General features: G+C 42.6%; 2 protein-coding genes across 5 annotated transcripts; both read left to right on the top strand.

The window, feature by feature from the left end:
• The first annotated feature begins 2,291 nt into the window (after positions 1 to 2,291).
• Positions 2,292 to 6,158, top strand: LOC139542240 (molybdate-anion transporter-like). Its single transcript, XM_071347429.1, has 3 exons — positions 2,292 to 2,487; positions 3,507 to 3,907; positions 4,051 to 6,158. Exons 2-3 carry the CDS (start codon positions 3,596 to 3,598, stop codon positions 5,185 to 5,187), a joined length of 1,449 nt encoding a protein of 482 aa, XP_071203530.1. The 5' UTR covers positions 2,292 to 2,487; positions 3,507 to 3,595; the 3' UTR covers positions 5,188 to 6,158.
• Positions 6,159 to 8,096: 1,938 nt separating this feature from the next.
• On the top strand, positions 8,097 to 14,042 carry LOC139542241 (protein lifeguard 2-like). 4 transcript variants are annotated; one of them, XM_071347434.1, is made up of 12 exons: positions 8,097 to 8,369; positions 9,333 to 9,444; positions 9,566 to 9,672; positions 9,887 to 9,951; positions 10,240 to 10,293; positions 10,381 to 10,431; positions 10,567 to 10,606; positions 10,772 to 10,809; positions 11,273 to 11,360; positions 11,509 to 11,604; positions 12,003 to 12,056; positions 12,150 to 14,042. In XM_071347434.1, exons 1-12 carry the CDS (start codon positions 8,355 to 8,357, stop codon positions 12,300 to 12,302), a joined length of 873 nt encoding a protein of 290 aa, XP_071203535.1. In that variant the 5' UTR covers positions 8,097 to 8,354; the 3' UTR covers positions 12,303 to 14,042. The 4 variants fall into 4 exon arrangements, with proteins under 4 accessions (XP_071203535.1, XP_071203534.1, XP_071203532.1 ...); XM_071347433.1 differs by having other exon boundaries at positions 8,114 to 8,369; positions 9,563 to 9,672; XM_071347431.1 differs by having other exon boundaries at positions 8,132 to 8,369; positions 9,333 to 9,453; positions 9,563 to 9,672.
• The last annotated feature ends 524 nt before the right edge of the window (positions 14,043 to 14,566 follow it).

Raw genomic sequence — 14,566 nt, 5'->3', positions numbered from 1 at the left:
TGAAAAGCCATAGTCAATCAATCAATAATATAATAATTATTTTAGCAAAAATGTTTATTTTTAATTTACAATCTGTAGAAGCTATGAGAATAGGAAGGTTCAATTATTTTGTGAAGCATCACAGCACAGTTGAAAAATATATGGCAAATAGAAATCCGAAATGGATGATGTTGAGAGATAGATGGGAAGGGTTGAATGGAGCTGAAGGGTGGGACTAATAACAAGATAAACAATGTAAAGCATACAGGATCTGTAAAATGTATATAGGTTCGGGAACTTTTGTGAAATAGCATAGTTACAAATAGAAATCAAACTGGATGGACATCAGAAATAGAGGAAGGACTAAGAACAAACAAGAGATAACTATTGTAAAGTAGACTGTGTCTGTAAGATGTGTATAAGATGTATAAATTGAAGGTAAAAGCAGAAGTGTTTATTAGTTTACTCCAATTGGGGGATCGGTGGTAGGGTTTGCGGGGAATAAAGGTATATTATTTTAAAAAGTATGAATGTCTATATACAGTGGGGAGAACAAGTATTTGATACACTGCCGATTTTGCAGGTTTTCCTACTTACAAAGCATGTAGAGGTCTGTAATTTGTATCATAGGTACACTTCAACTGTGAGAGACGGAATCTAAAACAAAAATCCAGAAAATCACATTGTATGATTTTTAAGTAATTAATTTGCATTTTATTGCATGACATAAGTATTTGATACATCAGAGAAGCAGAACTTAATATTTGGTACAGAAACCTTTGTTTGCAATTACAGAGATCATACGTTTCCTGTAGTTCTTGACCAGGTTTGCACACACTGCAGCAGGGATTTTGGCCCACTCCTCCATACAGACCTTCTCCAGATCCTTCAGGTTTCGGGGCTGTCGCTGGGCAATACGGACTTTCAGCTCCCTCCAAAGATTTTCTATTGGGTTCAGGTCTGGAGACTGGCTAGGCCACTCCAGGACCTTGAGATGCTTCTTACGGAGCCACTCCTTAGTTGCCCTGGCTGTGTGTTTTGGGTTGTTGTCATGCTGGAAGACCCAGCCACGACCCATCTTCAATGCTCTTACTGAGGGAAGGAGGTTGTTGGCCAAGATCTCGCGATACATGGCCCCATCCATCCTCCCCTCAATACGGTGCAGTCGTCCTGTCCCCTTTGCAGAAAAGCATCCCCAAAGAATTATGTTTCCACCTCCATGCTTCACGGTTGGGATGGTGTTCTTGGGGTTGTACTCATCCTTCTTCTTCCTCCAAACACGGTGAGTGGAGTTTAGACCAAAAAGCTCAATTTTTGTCTCATCAGACCACATGACCTTCTCCCATTCCTCCTTTGGATCATCCAGATGGTCATTGGCAAACTTCAGACGGGCCTAGACATGCGCTGGCTTGAGCAGGGGGACCTTGCGTGCACTGCAGGATTTTAATCCATGACGGCGTAGTGTGTTACTAATGGTTTTCTTTGAGACTGTGGTCCCAGCTCTCTTCAGGTCATTGACCAGGTCCTGCCGTGTAGTTCTGGGCTGATCCCTCACCTTCCTCATGATCATTGATGCCCCACGAGGTGAGATCTTGCATGGAGCCCCAGACCGAGGGTGATTGACCGTCATCTTGAACTTCTTCCATTTTCTAATAATTGCGCCAACAGTTGTTGCCTTCTCACCAAGCTGCTTGCCTATTGTCCTGTAGCCCATCCCAGCCTTGTGCAGGTCTACAATTTTATCCCTGATGTCCTTACACAGCTCTCTGGTCTTGGCCATTGTGGAGATGTTGGAGTCTGTTTGATTGAGTGTGTGGACAGGTGTCTTTTATACAGGTAACGAGTTCAAACAGGTGGAGTTAGGCCGAGGACAATAGTGATAGGAATAGCATTTTCTAGGTTGTTTTTTTGGCCGTCATGGCCATGGTTGTCAATAGTACCGCAGGAATGGAACGGAAATTAATGGAACGGAAATCACAGAGGATATATGTTGGCTGTGGCAGCTGCAGAGAAGCACTTGAGTGTACAAGATTTTACTGCAGAATAGATAAATTATGTTTTGAACGATAGTGTCCCATCCTCCCAGGCGGCTGGCCTGGAGTAGGATCAGGTAAGGCCAAAGTAGTGGAATAGGGATGAGGGTTTTAATGGGTGCAGAGTTAGTCGGTATGGCAATTTTTTCACAAAATGTAATGATTTCATACTACAGCATTGTGGCTGATACACAGCCAATATAATAGGTGGCGGCGTGCACCTATAACATCTGTTTGCGGACCACCATAATAACAAAGAAGAAGACTGACCGCACCATCAGTATAGAGAAAGGCTGCCGCTCAGTGGTGAAGTTAAAAACAGAACTGCAGCAAAACCCGGAAGTTGATGGAGGATGTTGTTGTAGAGCACGGTTTATCGTACTTCGAAGCTAGCTATCTAGCTAATTCCGTTCTTATTGATTTTAACACGACTTTGAGTATGTAAAGTGGTATGACGCGAGTATCAAACAAGATGGTAAGCAAATCAGTCAGCTTGTTTGTAACCGATTAGGTGGCGTCACATGGCAAAATGGCTAACTATGCTATCTGCCTAGCTCTGGCCCAGTGCAGTTGTCAGTAGTTACCACAGCCACAAAGTCAAAATGGGCTATATCGTAAAAATGCATGTAAACAAAAATGTGCCTATTTGGTCTTAAGGTACGGGTTAGTCATAGGGGTAGCAGTTTGGCTTAGGTTAGGTTCAAAATCAGATTTTTAAGAAATTGTAGAAATAGGCCATAATTGTGACTGTGGTAACTATTGACGACCGTTACGCGAGGCTTGAACCTTCAATCAAATCAACTCCCTGAATCTTTCCATTCATGCCTCCATAGTATGTTTTTCACGCGTTTGTTTAATGACTGCTTTCAACATACTTTTGTTACTCACCAAAGTATAAATGTTGCTGAGGAACTTTTATCTCAATGTCGCCAAAGTATACTGTTTAGCTGTTGTCCTTGCGCATGTGTTGTATGCGCATTGACCACACCACAGCTAGACTGGCGGTAAACAAATTGTTCAAAAGTTTAGGTCGTATTTTAGAAAAACGATAGTTTGCACATACATAGAAAACTTCGTCGTCACTACGAAAATAATACTATATGGAGGGATAAATGGAAATACGCACGGCGTTAAAGAAGGCTTTGGCTGCATATAACGCCCTGGATCAGAGCTAACGTTACTAACTAACTGCCTAGGCTAGCTGCTTTTAACTTGTGAAATATGTGATGGTCCGTCAGCAAACGTACACCATTTACGTTGGTGGTCAGTGAGGTTGCCACCTTACAGATCTTTGGTTCAGTTTTCAGCCTCGAACATTTTGAACACAGTATAGACTAGGCTACATTCTATGTTACCATGAAGGATGATGACACTAGGCAAACAACTTCTCTGGCAAGTGTGGATGCCACGTTGACATGACCTACCTTATTTGTGTTACCAGATATTCAATATTTCTGTCTTTAAGTAAAGGTTATGTCCTCTCTTTCTCCACAGCCTTTGATTAATCCTCCTAGGACTACAAGACCGGAGTGAATAGACCTCCCTCAAACCTCCTCCAACAGTCTCACTTGGACAAACTCACCATGTTGGTGACAGCCTACCTGGCCATCGTGGTCCTACTGGCGCTATGTGTCGGTCTGGAGCTCGCGGCACGTCGCCTCACCCCTCCTCAACCCACTCCCTCTGCTGTGGGCACCAACCCTGCTTTCCGTTGCTTCCAGGCCCTGTTCCTAAGAGGCTACCTCCTAGCCCTGTGGGCTGACTGGCTGCAGGGGCCATATCTCTACAAGCTGTACCGTCACTACAGCTTCCTGGAGTCCCAGATAGCCATCCTGTATGTCGTTGGCCTGGCCTCCTGTGTGCTGTTTGCCCCCGTGGCCGGCTGGCTCCCTCAGGTAACAATAACGAAGACCACGAAGTAAATACATTTTTAGACTTTTTTATTTTATCCTCAATAATTGTTTTATGTATGTATTGTTGTATGGCTAAGGCAACTATGTGTTTAAAACTTTTTTGTTGTTGAAATGCATTAATTCAGGTCCTGGGGCGCAGACAGACCTGCCTGCTCTTCTGCGTAGCCTACTCAGCCTGTTGCCTGACCAAGCTATCCCGGGACTACTTTGTCCTTATCGTGGGTCGCATGCTAGGGGGCCTGTCCACCTCTCTGCTCTCCACAGCCTTCGAGGCCTGGTACGTGCATCAACATGTGAATGCCCACGACTTTCCTAAAGAATGGATCCCCAGCACCTTCACCAAGGCTGCTAGCTGGAACCACGGGCTGGCAGTGGGGGCTGGGCTGGTGGCTAACATGCTGGCTGAGTGGCTCCACCTGGGGCCTGTGGCTCCCTTCTTCCTGGCTGTGCCCTGCCTGGGGGCCTGTGGCTGGGTGGTGCTGACTGACTGGGGCATGGAGGAGAAGGGAGGCCTGGAGAGGGACAACAAGACCTCCTTGCTTGGTCCTTCTGCTTCAGTGCCTCTGGCCCGGGCATCTGCACGGGCCCGGTTCTGGCGCAGCTGTCAGGAAGGTCTCCGCTGTCTGTTATCAGACAGACGGGTGATGCTGCTAGGAGGTGTCCAAGCTCTGTTTGAGAGTGTACTTTATATATTTGTCTTCCTGTGGACCCCGGTCCTGGACCCCCACGGCCCTCCGCTGGGCATTGTCTTCTCCTGCCTGATGGCAGCCAGTATGGCTGGGTCCCTGCTCTACCGCCTGGCCACATCCACCCGCTACCGCCTCCAGCCTGGTCACCTCCTCTGCTTCTCCATGCTGCTCGCTTTTTTCTCCTTCTTCATGCTTATCTTCTCCACCGCCCCGGGCCAGCCCAGACCCCGCGAGTCCCTGCTGGCCTTCCTGCTGCTGGAGCTGGCTAGTGGCCTCTACTTCCCCGCTGTCAGCTTTCTCCAGGGGAGGGTGATCCCAGAGGAGAAGAGGGCCGGGGTGCTGGCCTGGTTCAGGCTGCCTCTGCACCTTCTGGCCTGCCTGGGGCTCCTGGCGCTCCATGGAGAGGTGTCTGGGACTGGAGGGGGTGAGAGTGGTAGTGGAACTAGAAACATGTTTGGGGGCTGTGCTGTTATGATGCTAGCTGCACTCTTAGCTGTGGTTAGTCTCTTTACTCTGGGAAGGAATGATGTGGATCTCAGACTAGAGGGGCCCAAAGGAGAGGGAGAGATATGACATTCAGAGATCTTTATTGTCCCAACATTGGACAATGACTAGGAATACAGTTATTACTTTGTTGAGAGATGAAGACTCGTTTGGGAAAGTGAAATGAACTTTTGAGGGACTGAAACCTGACATTTAATCAACCTAGGAGTTACCAATATTAGACAATTATTTAAAATAATCTGGTGTCGGCAAGGTATATATTTTTGGTTACAAGTTTTCCTGATATTTATTTGTTTTCGTTTTGTTAACTGGGACTAGCAATTGTTTAGCTATATTGTTGGGTATATGAAGAAAAATATTTTTATTTTGAGTTATGCTGCAGTCTGCGTCATCTCTTAGCCTTCTTTTGAAGCACACTTGCATACGCACTGACGCACATGCTGGTGTAATAATGTTGTGCCAGTAGGTGGTGCCAGTCTAGCTCTAGGATGTTCTTCATATTCTAGCCTGTACATGTTGTAGTGTTTATCAACTGCGTTGTTCAGGGTGTACCACTCAGCCTTGGCAGAACAGGGCTTACAGCACTAGCACAGCTGCTTGCTACGGCAGAAATATCACCCACTCTCATATCATTTAACAAGTACAATAAATCAATTCAGTCTTACTGTTTATGATGAAAGCAACTGTTAAATCAATCAGTGGGCATGTGTAGCTACACTTTGGAGTTCTTGACATTGTCAGTAGTGTCCAAAGGGGAAAAAATATTATAAATAGCTTGTTGCGTGGACGAATATCGGGGCCATTCCATTATCAATGCCTGTTTTGGAATACAAACAGTTGCTATTTTGACTTATGGGGCTTGCTAGGTACATTGTAGTAATTAAACACCAATGTTAAGGGTGTTTAGATTCTGAATGGAGACTTAACGTGTCTTGGAGAGGCATATATATTTGCCTTGTTCTTTTTTGCTTTCTATTCTCCAGAACCTTCAGTAAAATAGGACATATTGTAAATATGGAATAAATGATTTTAATACTGTCTGTCATTTTGTGATCCTTTGAATTGCAGTGATAATGTTAGACAGATTCAGGTTGTGATACTACACATGCACTTGCTGTCCAGTTTATTAGGTACACCACCCTGTTCACAAAAAAATGGATCGCTCCAACAGACAGTGAGTCACTTGTTATATAAAGCAGGCAAAGGGGTGATGGGTTCGCACTCAAAAAGCTTCATTATTCTATGTGTTTTATTATTTTCACTGCATCAGGGATAGCGTACGCAGACGTTTTGGCTTTACAGCCTTCTTCAGTATGTGTAGGTACAATTTTCTTTTAATTTGACTGTCAGGAATGTGGCTTTTTTGGTCTACCTGTGTACAAATTAGTCACAAAGAAATACAGAATTATAGGGTATGGGATTGGGCACGAAGGGCAACTCACAAATCAATTGCCCCAGGTGTCCGCTCACCTAAATGCATGATATCATTTCAAGGACATCAGGCAAAACCGTTCATAAATATGTGGGGTCAACTCATAAACGACATGCAAAATTTGATATGGACTGTATTTCTTTGTGAATAATTTGTAGACCGGTAGACCGGAAAAGCCACATCCCTGGCAACCCTGATTAGAAGCACCTGCTGCTCATCTGTGGATCTTTACAAATGCTGTTTTGAATTAAATAAAATTGGACCTACACACACGCTGAAGAAGGCTGTAAAGCCGAAACGTCTGTACGCTATCCCTGATGCAGTGAAAATAATGAAACATAGAATGAAGTAAGCTTTGTAACTACTTTGAGTGTGAACCCATTTGTTTGAATTCGCAGGTTTTACGCACCAACCAAGCTTCTGGGAGAGCGCTATGGTTCTCTTTTGATTATAAAAAGCTGGCAGACAGGCATTGAGGTATTCAGTTACTGAGGTTGCTGCAGCACCTCCTGATAAATTGAAATTACAACATTTTAATAACGTTGACATCACCCCCAACATCTTCCCGCAGCCACGGGTGTGCGGAACGGCATCTCGAAACGCACAACTCGTCGAACCTTGTCACTGATGGGCTATTGCAGCAGACTACGACACCGGGCTCCACTACTATCAGCTAAAAACAAGAAGCGGCTTCAGTGGGCACCTGATCACCAAAACTGGGCAATTGCGATGTGGAAAAACATTGCCTGGAACATGACAGTGAGTTCAGTTTACTTGAGTGGCCTGGTCAGTCCCCAGACCTCAACCCAATAGAGCATCTTTGGGATGAGATGGAACGGGCTGTTCACAGCATGAATGTACCACCGTCCAATCTGCAGCAACTGCGCGATGCCATCGCATCAACATGGACCAACATCCCCATGGAAGGTTTCCGACACCTTGTAGAATGCCCTGAATAATTCAGGCTGTTCTGGAGGCAAAGGGGGGTCTGACCCGGTACTAGATGGGTGTACCTAATAAACTGTCCGGTGTATGTAGATAAAATGCAGGCCTCTTCTACAGTCTTACATTAATGTTTTATTAGTAGGAGCTTCTAGTATTTTCATGAATGTTAGTAGCCTTTCATGAATTAATGCAGAACGCTGCATCAGTGCATTACCTAAACATAGAACATTTTAAACCAGTGATGCTTTTTCTTGCTCTTTAGTTAATGGAGAAAATATGTCATGTCAAAACGAGAGGAGAAAAAAAGGTTTTTGTTTTTAGGCTAAGTGCTACTGACAGAAGTAGAGGGCAAAGATGTAACTTTCAGATCATGTATTCCCTTCTACGTCACCCTCTCTCCTTTTTTACTGCAGACCAAATATTCCAGATCTCTCTGGCCCTATCCTCACTTGAGTCCCATACTGATACAACATCTGTCCACCCCTTTTTGCCAAGCAGTTTGGTACTGTCCAAGCTTCCCACAGTACTGCTGCTTCACCTGGATGTTGCTAGAATGTTCCTTTTTGGGGGGGGGGGGGTCTGTGAGAATCCTAACTGCGTGGGCTGTTGGATTAAGCCACTGCTGCAGCATCAGAAGGGGTTTAATCTAGGAGAAGCAGCAGCAGAGAGAGACACTATTTCCCAGGCTCTATCTTAACTAGTGCCAGTTCTTTTATTTGACTGTACAAGAACTGCTGGGCATCAAGGACACACAAGAGGATAGAATATCAAGGAAGGAGGAAAACAGAGCTTCTTTGACTGGAGCAGAGAGATAAATAAAGCATCATAGTGTCTGCTGCAGACACCAGACACAGTCATTATGACCCAGGGCAAGGTAAGGGCTTTACAGATACATTCTATGCATCTCATTGTATCCTCATTCATTCCCATGCTCATTCTGCAGTAAACCCATAGTAAAAAGGGAAGGTTCTTGGCTTATATTTTTATTTCAGTGCGTGTGGTCCACAATGTTACGTAATCATTGTGGCAGCATGTACGTAGGCTGTATCTGTCGCTCCATCCTTTCACCTGCATCTGTCGAGGAGCTAATCACGTTGTGTTGCTCAGTAACGATGCAAAGTCTCTTCGGCAGCAGAAACTACTATTGTCATCGGAGAATGGTAGAGTGAATGAAATGACAGCTATAAACTAGATTGTATGTAGATGGAGAGATGGTAATGTTGAGCCTGCGTCACTATCCTTCAGTCCAGAGACACGGACGTACCCCCCATTATATATAACCTTAAGTGTTGCTGTTATGCATTGACTCAAAGCTGAGGAAGTTAAAGAAATAGGATTAGCCTGCCTACCTGTACTAATGACTGTAAATGAGATCACAACAGACTACTATTTCTATTTTTATGTAGGAAATATGGAGAGAGAGAGGAGAGGGATATTCATATTCATTGGTACATTCATTAGCCATCTGGACAGTGTTGTGAAATGATGACTCATTCACTGATCCTGGATCGTCTACACCCACAGTGTGGAGCTATGCTACAGCAGAGGGTTCGTCTAAGGACTGATCTCAGTCCAAATCTTAGTCAGCAATCAGAGCATCAGATCAGATTTCAAAATTAGTCCCAAATTGTGAATCTGAATTCATCGTATTTGCTTTTAAAATTTGGATTTTTTTATTTTATTGTTGTTAAAAAATGAATTTGGATTTAAAAGTTTCAGCTCAAGTTTCTCAGTTGATTAGTGGCTCATAATCATCCTCTGTTGTTTTATTAAAAGGTATTTTATTTCCAAACAGCTATTTAGTCCTGATTCGTTATCTTATGTTATGTACGCTCAGCTTACAGTCGCAAACAAGGCTGCTGAAGCAGGAGAGAAGCAGTATGGCACTTCAAGTGGAGAAGCAGGAGGGCCACCGGCCCCTCCCACCTATGAGGAGGCCACTGGCGCAGGTGAGAAAGGTATGTCAGTGTCGCAGAAAGAAACGTCATTTCTTCACTCCTCTCTCTGTAAACAAAAGTGTAAAAAAATAACTGACCATTTACTGTGTGTTTGTGTTGAACTTGTCAGCAGGTGTCAGCGGCAGCCCCTGTTACAGCGGGGCTTATCCTAGTGATGGGGAGATGCTCACAGAATTCAGCTGGAGTGATAAAAACATCAGACGGATCTTTATCCGCAAGGTAGGCTATGACTATAGCTATTAGTACCTTATTACTACCTTATTACCCTATTACATTGCACTACCTATACAAGCCAATTACTACTATAATACTACCCCATTACTACATTATTTCTACCGTATGTTAAGGCCATAGAGATACTGTATGCTATTTTTAAACTGTATTTTTCATTACCTCCTTTCAGTTGTCTTTTTCCCCCGTTACCACCGTTTAGGTTTACGCCATCTTGATGATTCAACTTCTTGTCACTCTTTCCATTGTGGCTCTCTTCACATTCTGGTAAGTGTGAAGAGATAACCTCTAAATACGGATGCTACTCTCTATCCTTCAATAGTTTTACCTGGTCAGGCAATAGATGGTCATGACAATCGCAGGAAGTCCTACACTTTGATACAGTAATGTTACATCACTGTGCACCAGACATAAACCTGTCACAGGTGCTAGATAGGAAGCAGCAGTTTTCCTGCCTGTTACCATAACGGGCAGGAAAACACACCCAGGAACAAGTACTTTGATGAAAATGAGCAAACATTGCATATTTACAATTATTTTTGGTTCCTTCATCAGTGAACCAGTGAAGAACTACATTCAGTCCAACCCTGGATGGTACTGGGCTTCTTAGTAAGTCACAACTTTGATCTTGCATACATCATTACTATGTTGATTTCATTCTGAAAGTACTAAAATATGTGTTATTTATTTACACAGTGCCGTGTTCTTTGTCACATATATTACACTCGTCTGCTGTCCTGGACCAAGGTGAGTTTACAGTGTTGATGTGTGTGGTTAACACAACTTCAGTTATTATGATACTAGAGAATGTATCATTTTAGCAGAATGTAACGACAGTACTTAACTACAGTACTTATTGTGTTTGATTTGTATTTCCTACAGGAGACAGTTTCCATGGAATCTGATCCTGCTCGCCATCTTTGTACGTATCATAGAGTGTTTGAAACAATCCATATCTTTACAACATTTATACACATTGTCTAAAGACTTTAAAGTATTACACATAATTCAGAATCACAGACTTCTCCTTTGTGTGACCCCTCTTTCTCGGTAATGTCTGTTCACTTTGTAATCTCTCCTGTTGCAGACCCTCTCTCTCTCCTACATGACAGGGATGCTATCCAGGTACAGTCTCCCATAGCTGTGTCTACAGTTTGTTTGTCTCCGTTGTCCGCTATGCTTTGCATGCCTGCTTCTTCAGACTTTCAGTATGGCTAGCATGATGGTTTTTGCAGCCAGGTAAACAGCTAATGTGTTACATTAAATTCAGCTAAGGTCTTGGTGATCTTATAAGTAGAATCAGGTGGGTTAAATTAGTTTTGGATTGAAAACACGTATGGGTCGGTAAATCTCCAGGAAGAGGTTTGGGCAGCCCTGCTTTAACCTGTGTCAGTGGCGATCAGATATGCCAAAGGTATACATGGGCTTAGTAACATTGTTATACATTTTAGGCTGGCTTAGTTACTGTGTATTCACTAAAATAAGTCATTAATATGTTATTCCTGTATAAAAAAAAATTGAGTGTCATTTCTTAGTAAATAAATACTTGGCAAATAATTCCTGTACCATATCTTCCCCCCTCTAATAGTTATTACAACACCAAGTCAGTGGTGATGTGTTTGGGTATTACTGCTATGGTCTGTCTTACTGTCACTCTCGTCAGCTTCCAAACTAAGGTCAGTCTGCCTGCGAAAAAGGAAATTCTATAATTTAATAGGATCTCTGTGTTTCTATGATTCACAATTTGTTACAGGTTGTTATTTTTCCTCATGGCCAAGTTACCTTCTCTTTTTCTGCCCTATCTTCCCTTTTTTTCCTATTCAGTTTGATGTGACATCATGCCAAGGTGTATTGTTTACCTTCTGCATGGTCATGATGGTGTCTGGACTGGTCCTGGCCATCGCATTGCCCTACGGATATGTAAGTTATAATAATAATAATACTACACTTTATTTGTAGAGCACATTGTCATACATGAAAGCCTGCAAAGTAAAGTGCTATACATAGCAGGAAGTAAAACTACCCTAATCAGAAACTATATAATGAATGAGGTGAATAAGTAAATGCAGGTGGAGACTAACATGAGGAATTAGACAGAGGTCTCCAACGCTGCGTTTAGACAGGCTGCCAATTCTGTTCTTTTTCCCCCCCACTAACTAGTCTTTTGACAAATCAGATCAGATCTTTTTCAGAGCTCATCCGATTGGTCAGAAGACCAATTAGTGAGGGAAAAAAAACATCAAGCTTACAGCTGCGTCAGATCTAATTGAACGTTCACATTTTCGAGAGATATAATATCAGCTTGTTTTGTGCTCCAGGTGCCCTGGGTGCATGGTGTCTATGGTGCCTTGGGAGCGTTACTTTTTACCATGGTAAGTGTAAAACCTATATAGTCTGTATTTACTTGACAGTCCAAAGAGAGATGTACAACTACTGTAATACTTCAACTCTTTTCTCCGTTTCAGTTTTTGGCGTTTGACACCCAGCTACTGATGGGGAACAAGCGCTACACAATAAGCCCAGAGGAATACGTCTTTGCCACTCTCAACATCTACCTCGATATTATCTACATCTTCTCCTTCTTCCTGTCCCTGTTTGGAACAGAGAGGACAAACTGAATCCACCTCCAGGCCAGCATCTCAGCTTTTCCATCCAAACACGGCCCGTATTCATAGTCTCAGAGTAGTAGTGCTGATCTAGGATCGGCTTTGCCATTTAGATCACGGTGAAAAGTGTCATACACACAGGGGGGATATGATCCTAGGTCGACACTACTCGGAGACATGGTATGAATACAGGCTCTGATCTCACCATCAAGATGTACTGTACACAACCTATTGATCCACTACTTCTTCCCACAGTCTCAGCTTAGTGTGATTTTCCTTCCCCCTCTAGCATGATATGGACCTATACTACTTTATTGTCTGCTTAGCTGTCAATCTCCAGAATGTACAGTACTTTTCACCTATAGGTTCGGCGATCTATAGAATTACATTGCTAACGGTAGATAGGTGTGAAAAACACATGCAAAATACTGAGTCTGTCTAAAAGCTAGAACTGTAGGTGTTTTTGTGTTATGCAGTAGTGATGTCCTTGCTTTCTCCTGTCTTTTAACAACAACAGTCATGACTGACACTACTCTACAGGAGATTATCACCTCTTATGAAGAGGAACTTAAAGTATCTGCCCTAAAGGCATGAATATCTGAATATCTTTCAGTGTAGCAACGTAGACATCATTGTGCTTAGTTCATCAGTAGTGGACTAGGCTACATCCAATTCCATCAGTAAATAACACATTGTGATGACCCTCAGCTTTAGAGTAGAGAGAGAGAGTGCATAACACATTGTGATGACCCTCAGCTTTAGAGTAGAGAGAGAGAGTAAATAACACATTGTGATGACCCTCAGCTTTAGAGTAGAGAGAGAGAGTGCATAACACATTGTGATGACCCTCAGCTTTAGAGTAGAGAGAGAGAGTAAATAACACATTGTGATGACCCTCAGCTTTAGAGTAGAGAGAGAGAGTAAAGTATTACTTTATTGATCCAAACTTGGGAAATTGTTTTATCACTCCGCATCGCCAATAAATTAAAAATGACAAGACACGTATCCATGACAAAATAAATTAAACACATACTAAGACGCATGTAAATCAATGGCATCTGTGCACAGTATGTCTGTGGTTTGTTGTTTCTCCTCCAGTCTGTCAACTCTTAGCCTACTGGTTAAAATCTCAAAGGAACATAAGATCCGGAGCATGCAGGCAATTCAATGCAATTCTGATTTAATTTGAATGTAGGCAAATTGCTTGGCTTTCCTTAGCTGCTTTAGACAAAAAATGAGTTAATCTAGTTGCACTAAAACTGGAGATGTAATGCAATCCTGTCAATATGATGAGCCATAGTCCAATGATGTCAGTAGGGGTTTACTCACCACCCTTCTCTTTCTTTGTAACATTCTGTTCTGTATTGATAGCTAAACCAGAGTCATCCCACTGGGCACAGATGTCAATCCAATGTCTATTCCACATTGGTTCAATGTCATTTTGTTGAAATGACGTGGAAACAATGTTGATTCAACCAGTGTGTGCCCAGTGGAATGTATTTAGAATCTAAATATATGGCTCTGGGACTGGGTTAAACCAATGATTCGATACATATGCTTTGCTAAGCATGTTTTGGGGGCCAATCTGGAAAACCTTTACAATGTGGTGATGTGGAAAATGTATGTATTTGCTCCAGTAGTTATACAGTGCCCTCCATAATTATTGGGACAGTGACACAGTGTTGTTGTTTTGGCTCTGTACTGTAGCGCTTAGGATTTTAAATTACACAATGACCATGCGGTTAACATGCAGACTGTCAGCTTGAATTTGTGGGTATTTTCATCCATGAACCATTTAGAAATTACAGCACCTTTTATATATAGTCCCCCCTTTAGGGGACCAAAATTATTGGGACAATTCCCTTTATATGTGTATTAAAGTAGTCAAGTTTAGTATTTGGTCCCATATTCCTAGCACGCAATGATTAAAACAAGCTTGTGACTCTACAAACTTGTTGTATGCATTTGCTGTTTGTTTTGGTTGTGTTACGGATTATTTTGTGCCCAATAGACATTCATGGTAAATAATGTATTGTGTCATTTTAGAATCACTTTTATTGTAAATAAGAAAATAATATGTTTCTAAACACTTCTACATTCATTTGGATGCTTCCATGATTACGGATAGTCCTGAATGAATCGTGAATAATGATGAGTGAGAAAGTTAGACGCACAAATATCATACGTGCTAACCTCTCACCATTACAATATCAGGGGAGGTAATCACAGTAGCATCCACATGAATGTAGAAGTGTTTAGAAACATTCTATTCTTAT

This window comes from Salvelinus alpinus, chromosome 17 (assembly GCF_045679555.1).
Source record: "Salvelinus alpinus chromosome 17, SLU_Salpinus.1, whole genome shotgun sequence".
Taxonomy (NCBI): domain Eukaryota; kingdom Metazoa; phylum Chordata; class Actinopteri; order Salmoniformes; family Salmonidae; genus Salvelinus; species Salvelinus alpinus.
Note: the sequence above shows the minus strand (reverse complement) of the source record. Positions and strands in the feature narration are given on the sequence as shown.

Excerpts from the sequence above, each read along its gene's own strand:
- LOC139542240 (XM_071347429.1), top strand. The coding sequence starts at position 3,596 with ATGTTGGTGACAGCCTACCTGGCCATCGTGGTCCTACTGGCGCTATGT. Across the intron at positions 3,908-4,050 it reads TGGCCGGCTGGCTCCCTCAG|GTCCTGGGGCGCAGACAGAC; the intron begins GTAACAATAACG and ends GCATTAATTCAG.
- LOC139542241 (XM_071347431.1), top strand. Across the intron at positions 10,607-10,771 it reads TGATCCTGCTCGCCATCTTT|ACCCTCTCTCTCTCCTACAT; the intron begins GTACGTATCATA and ends CTCCTGTTGCAG. Across the intron at positions 11,605-12,002 it reads TCGCATTGCCCTACGGATAT|GTGCCCTGGGTGCATGGTGT; the intron begins GTAAGTTATAAT and ends TTTGTGCTCCAG.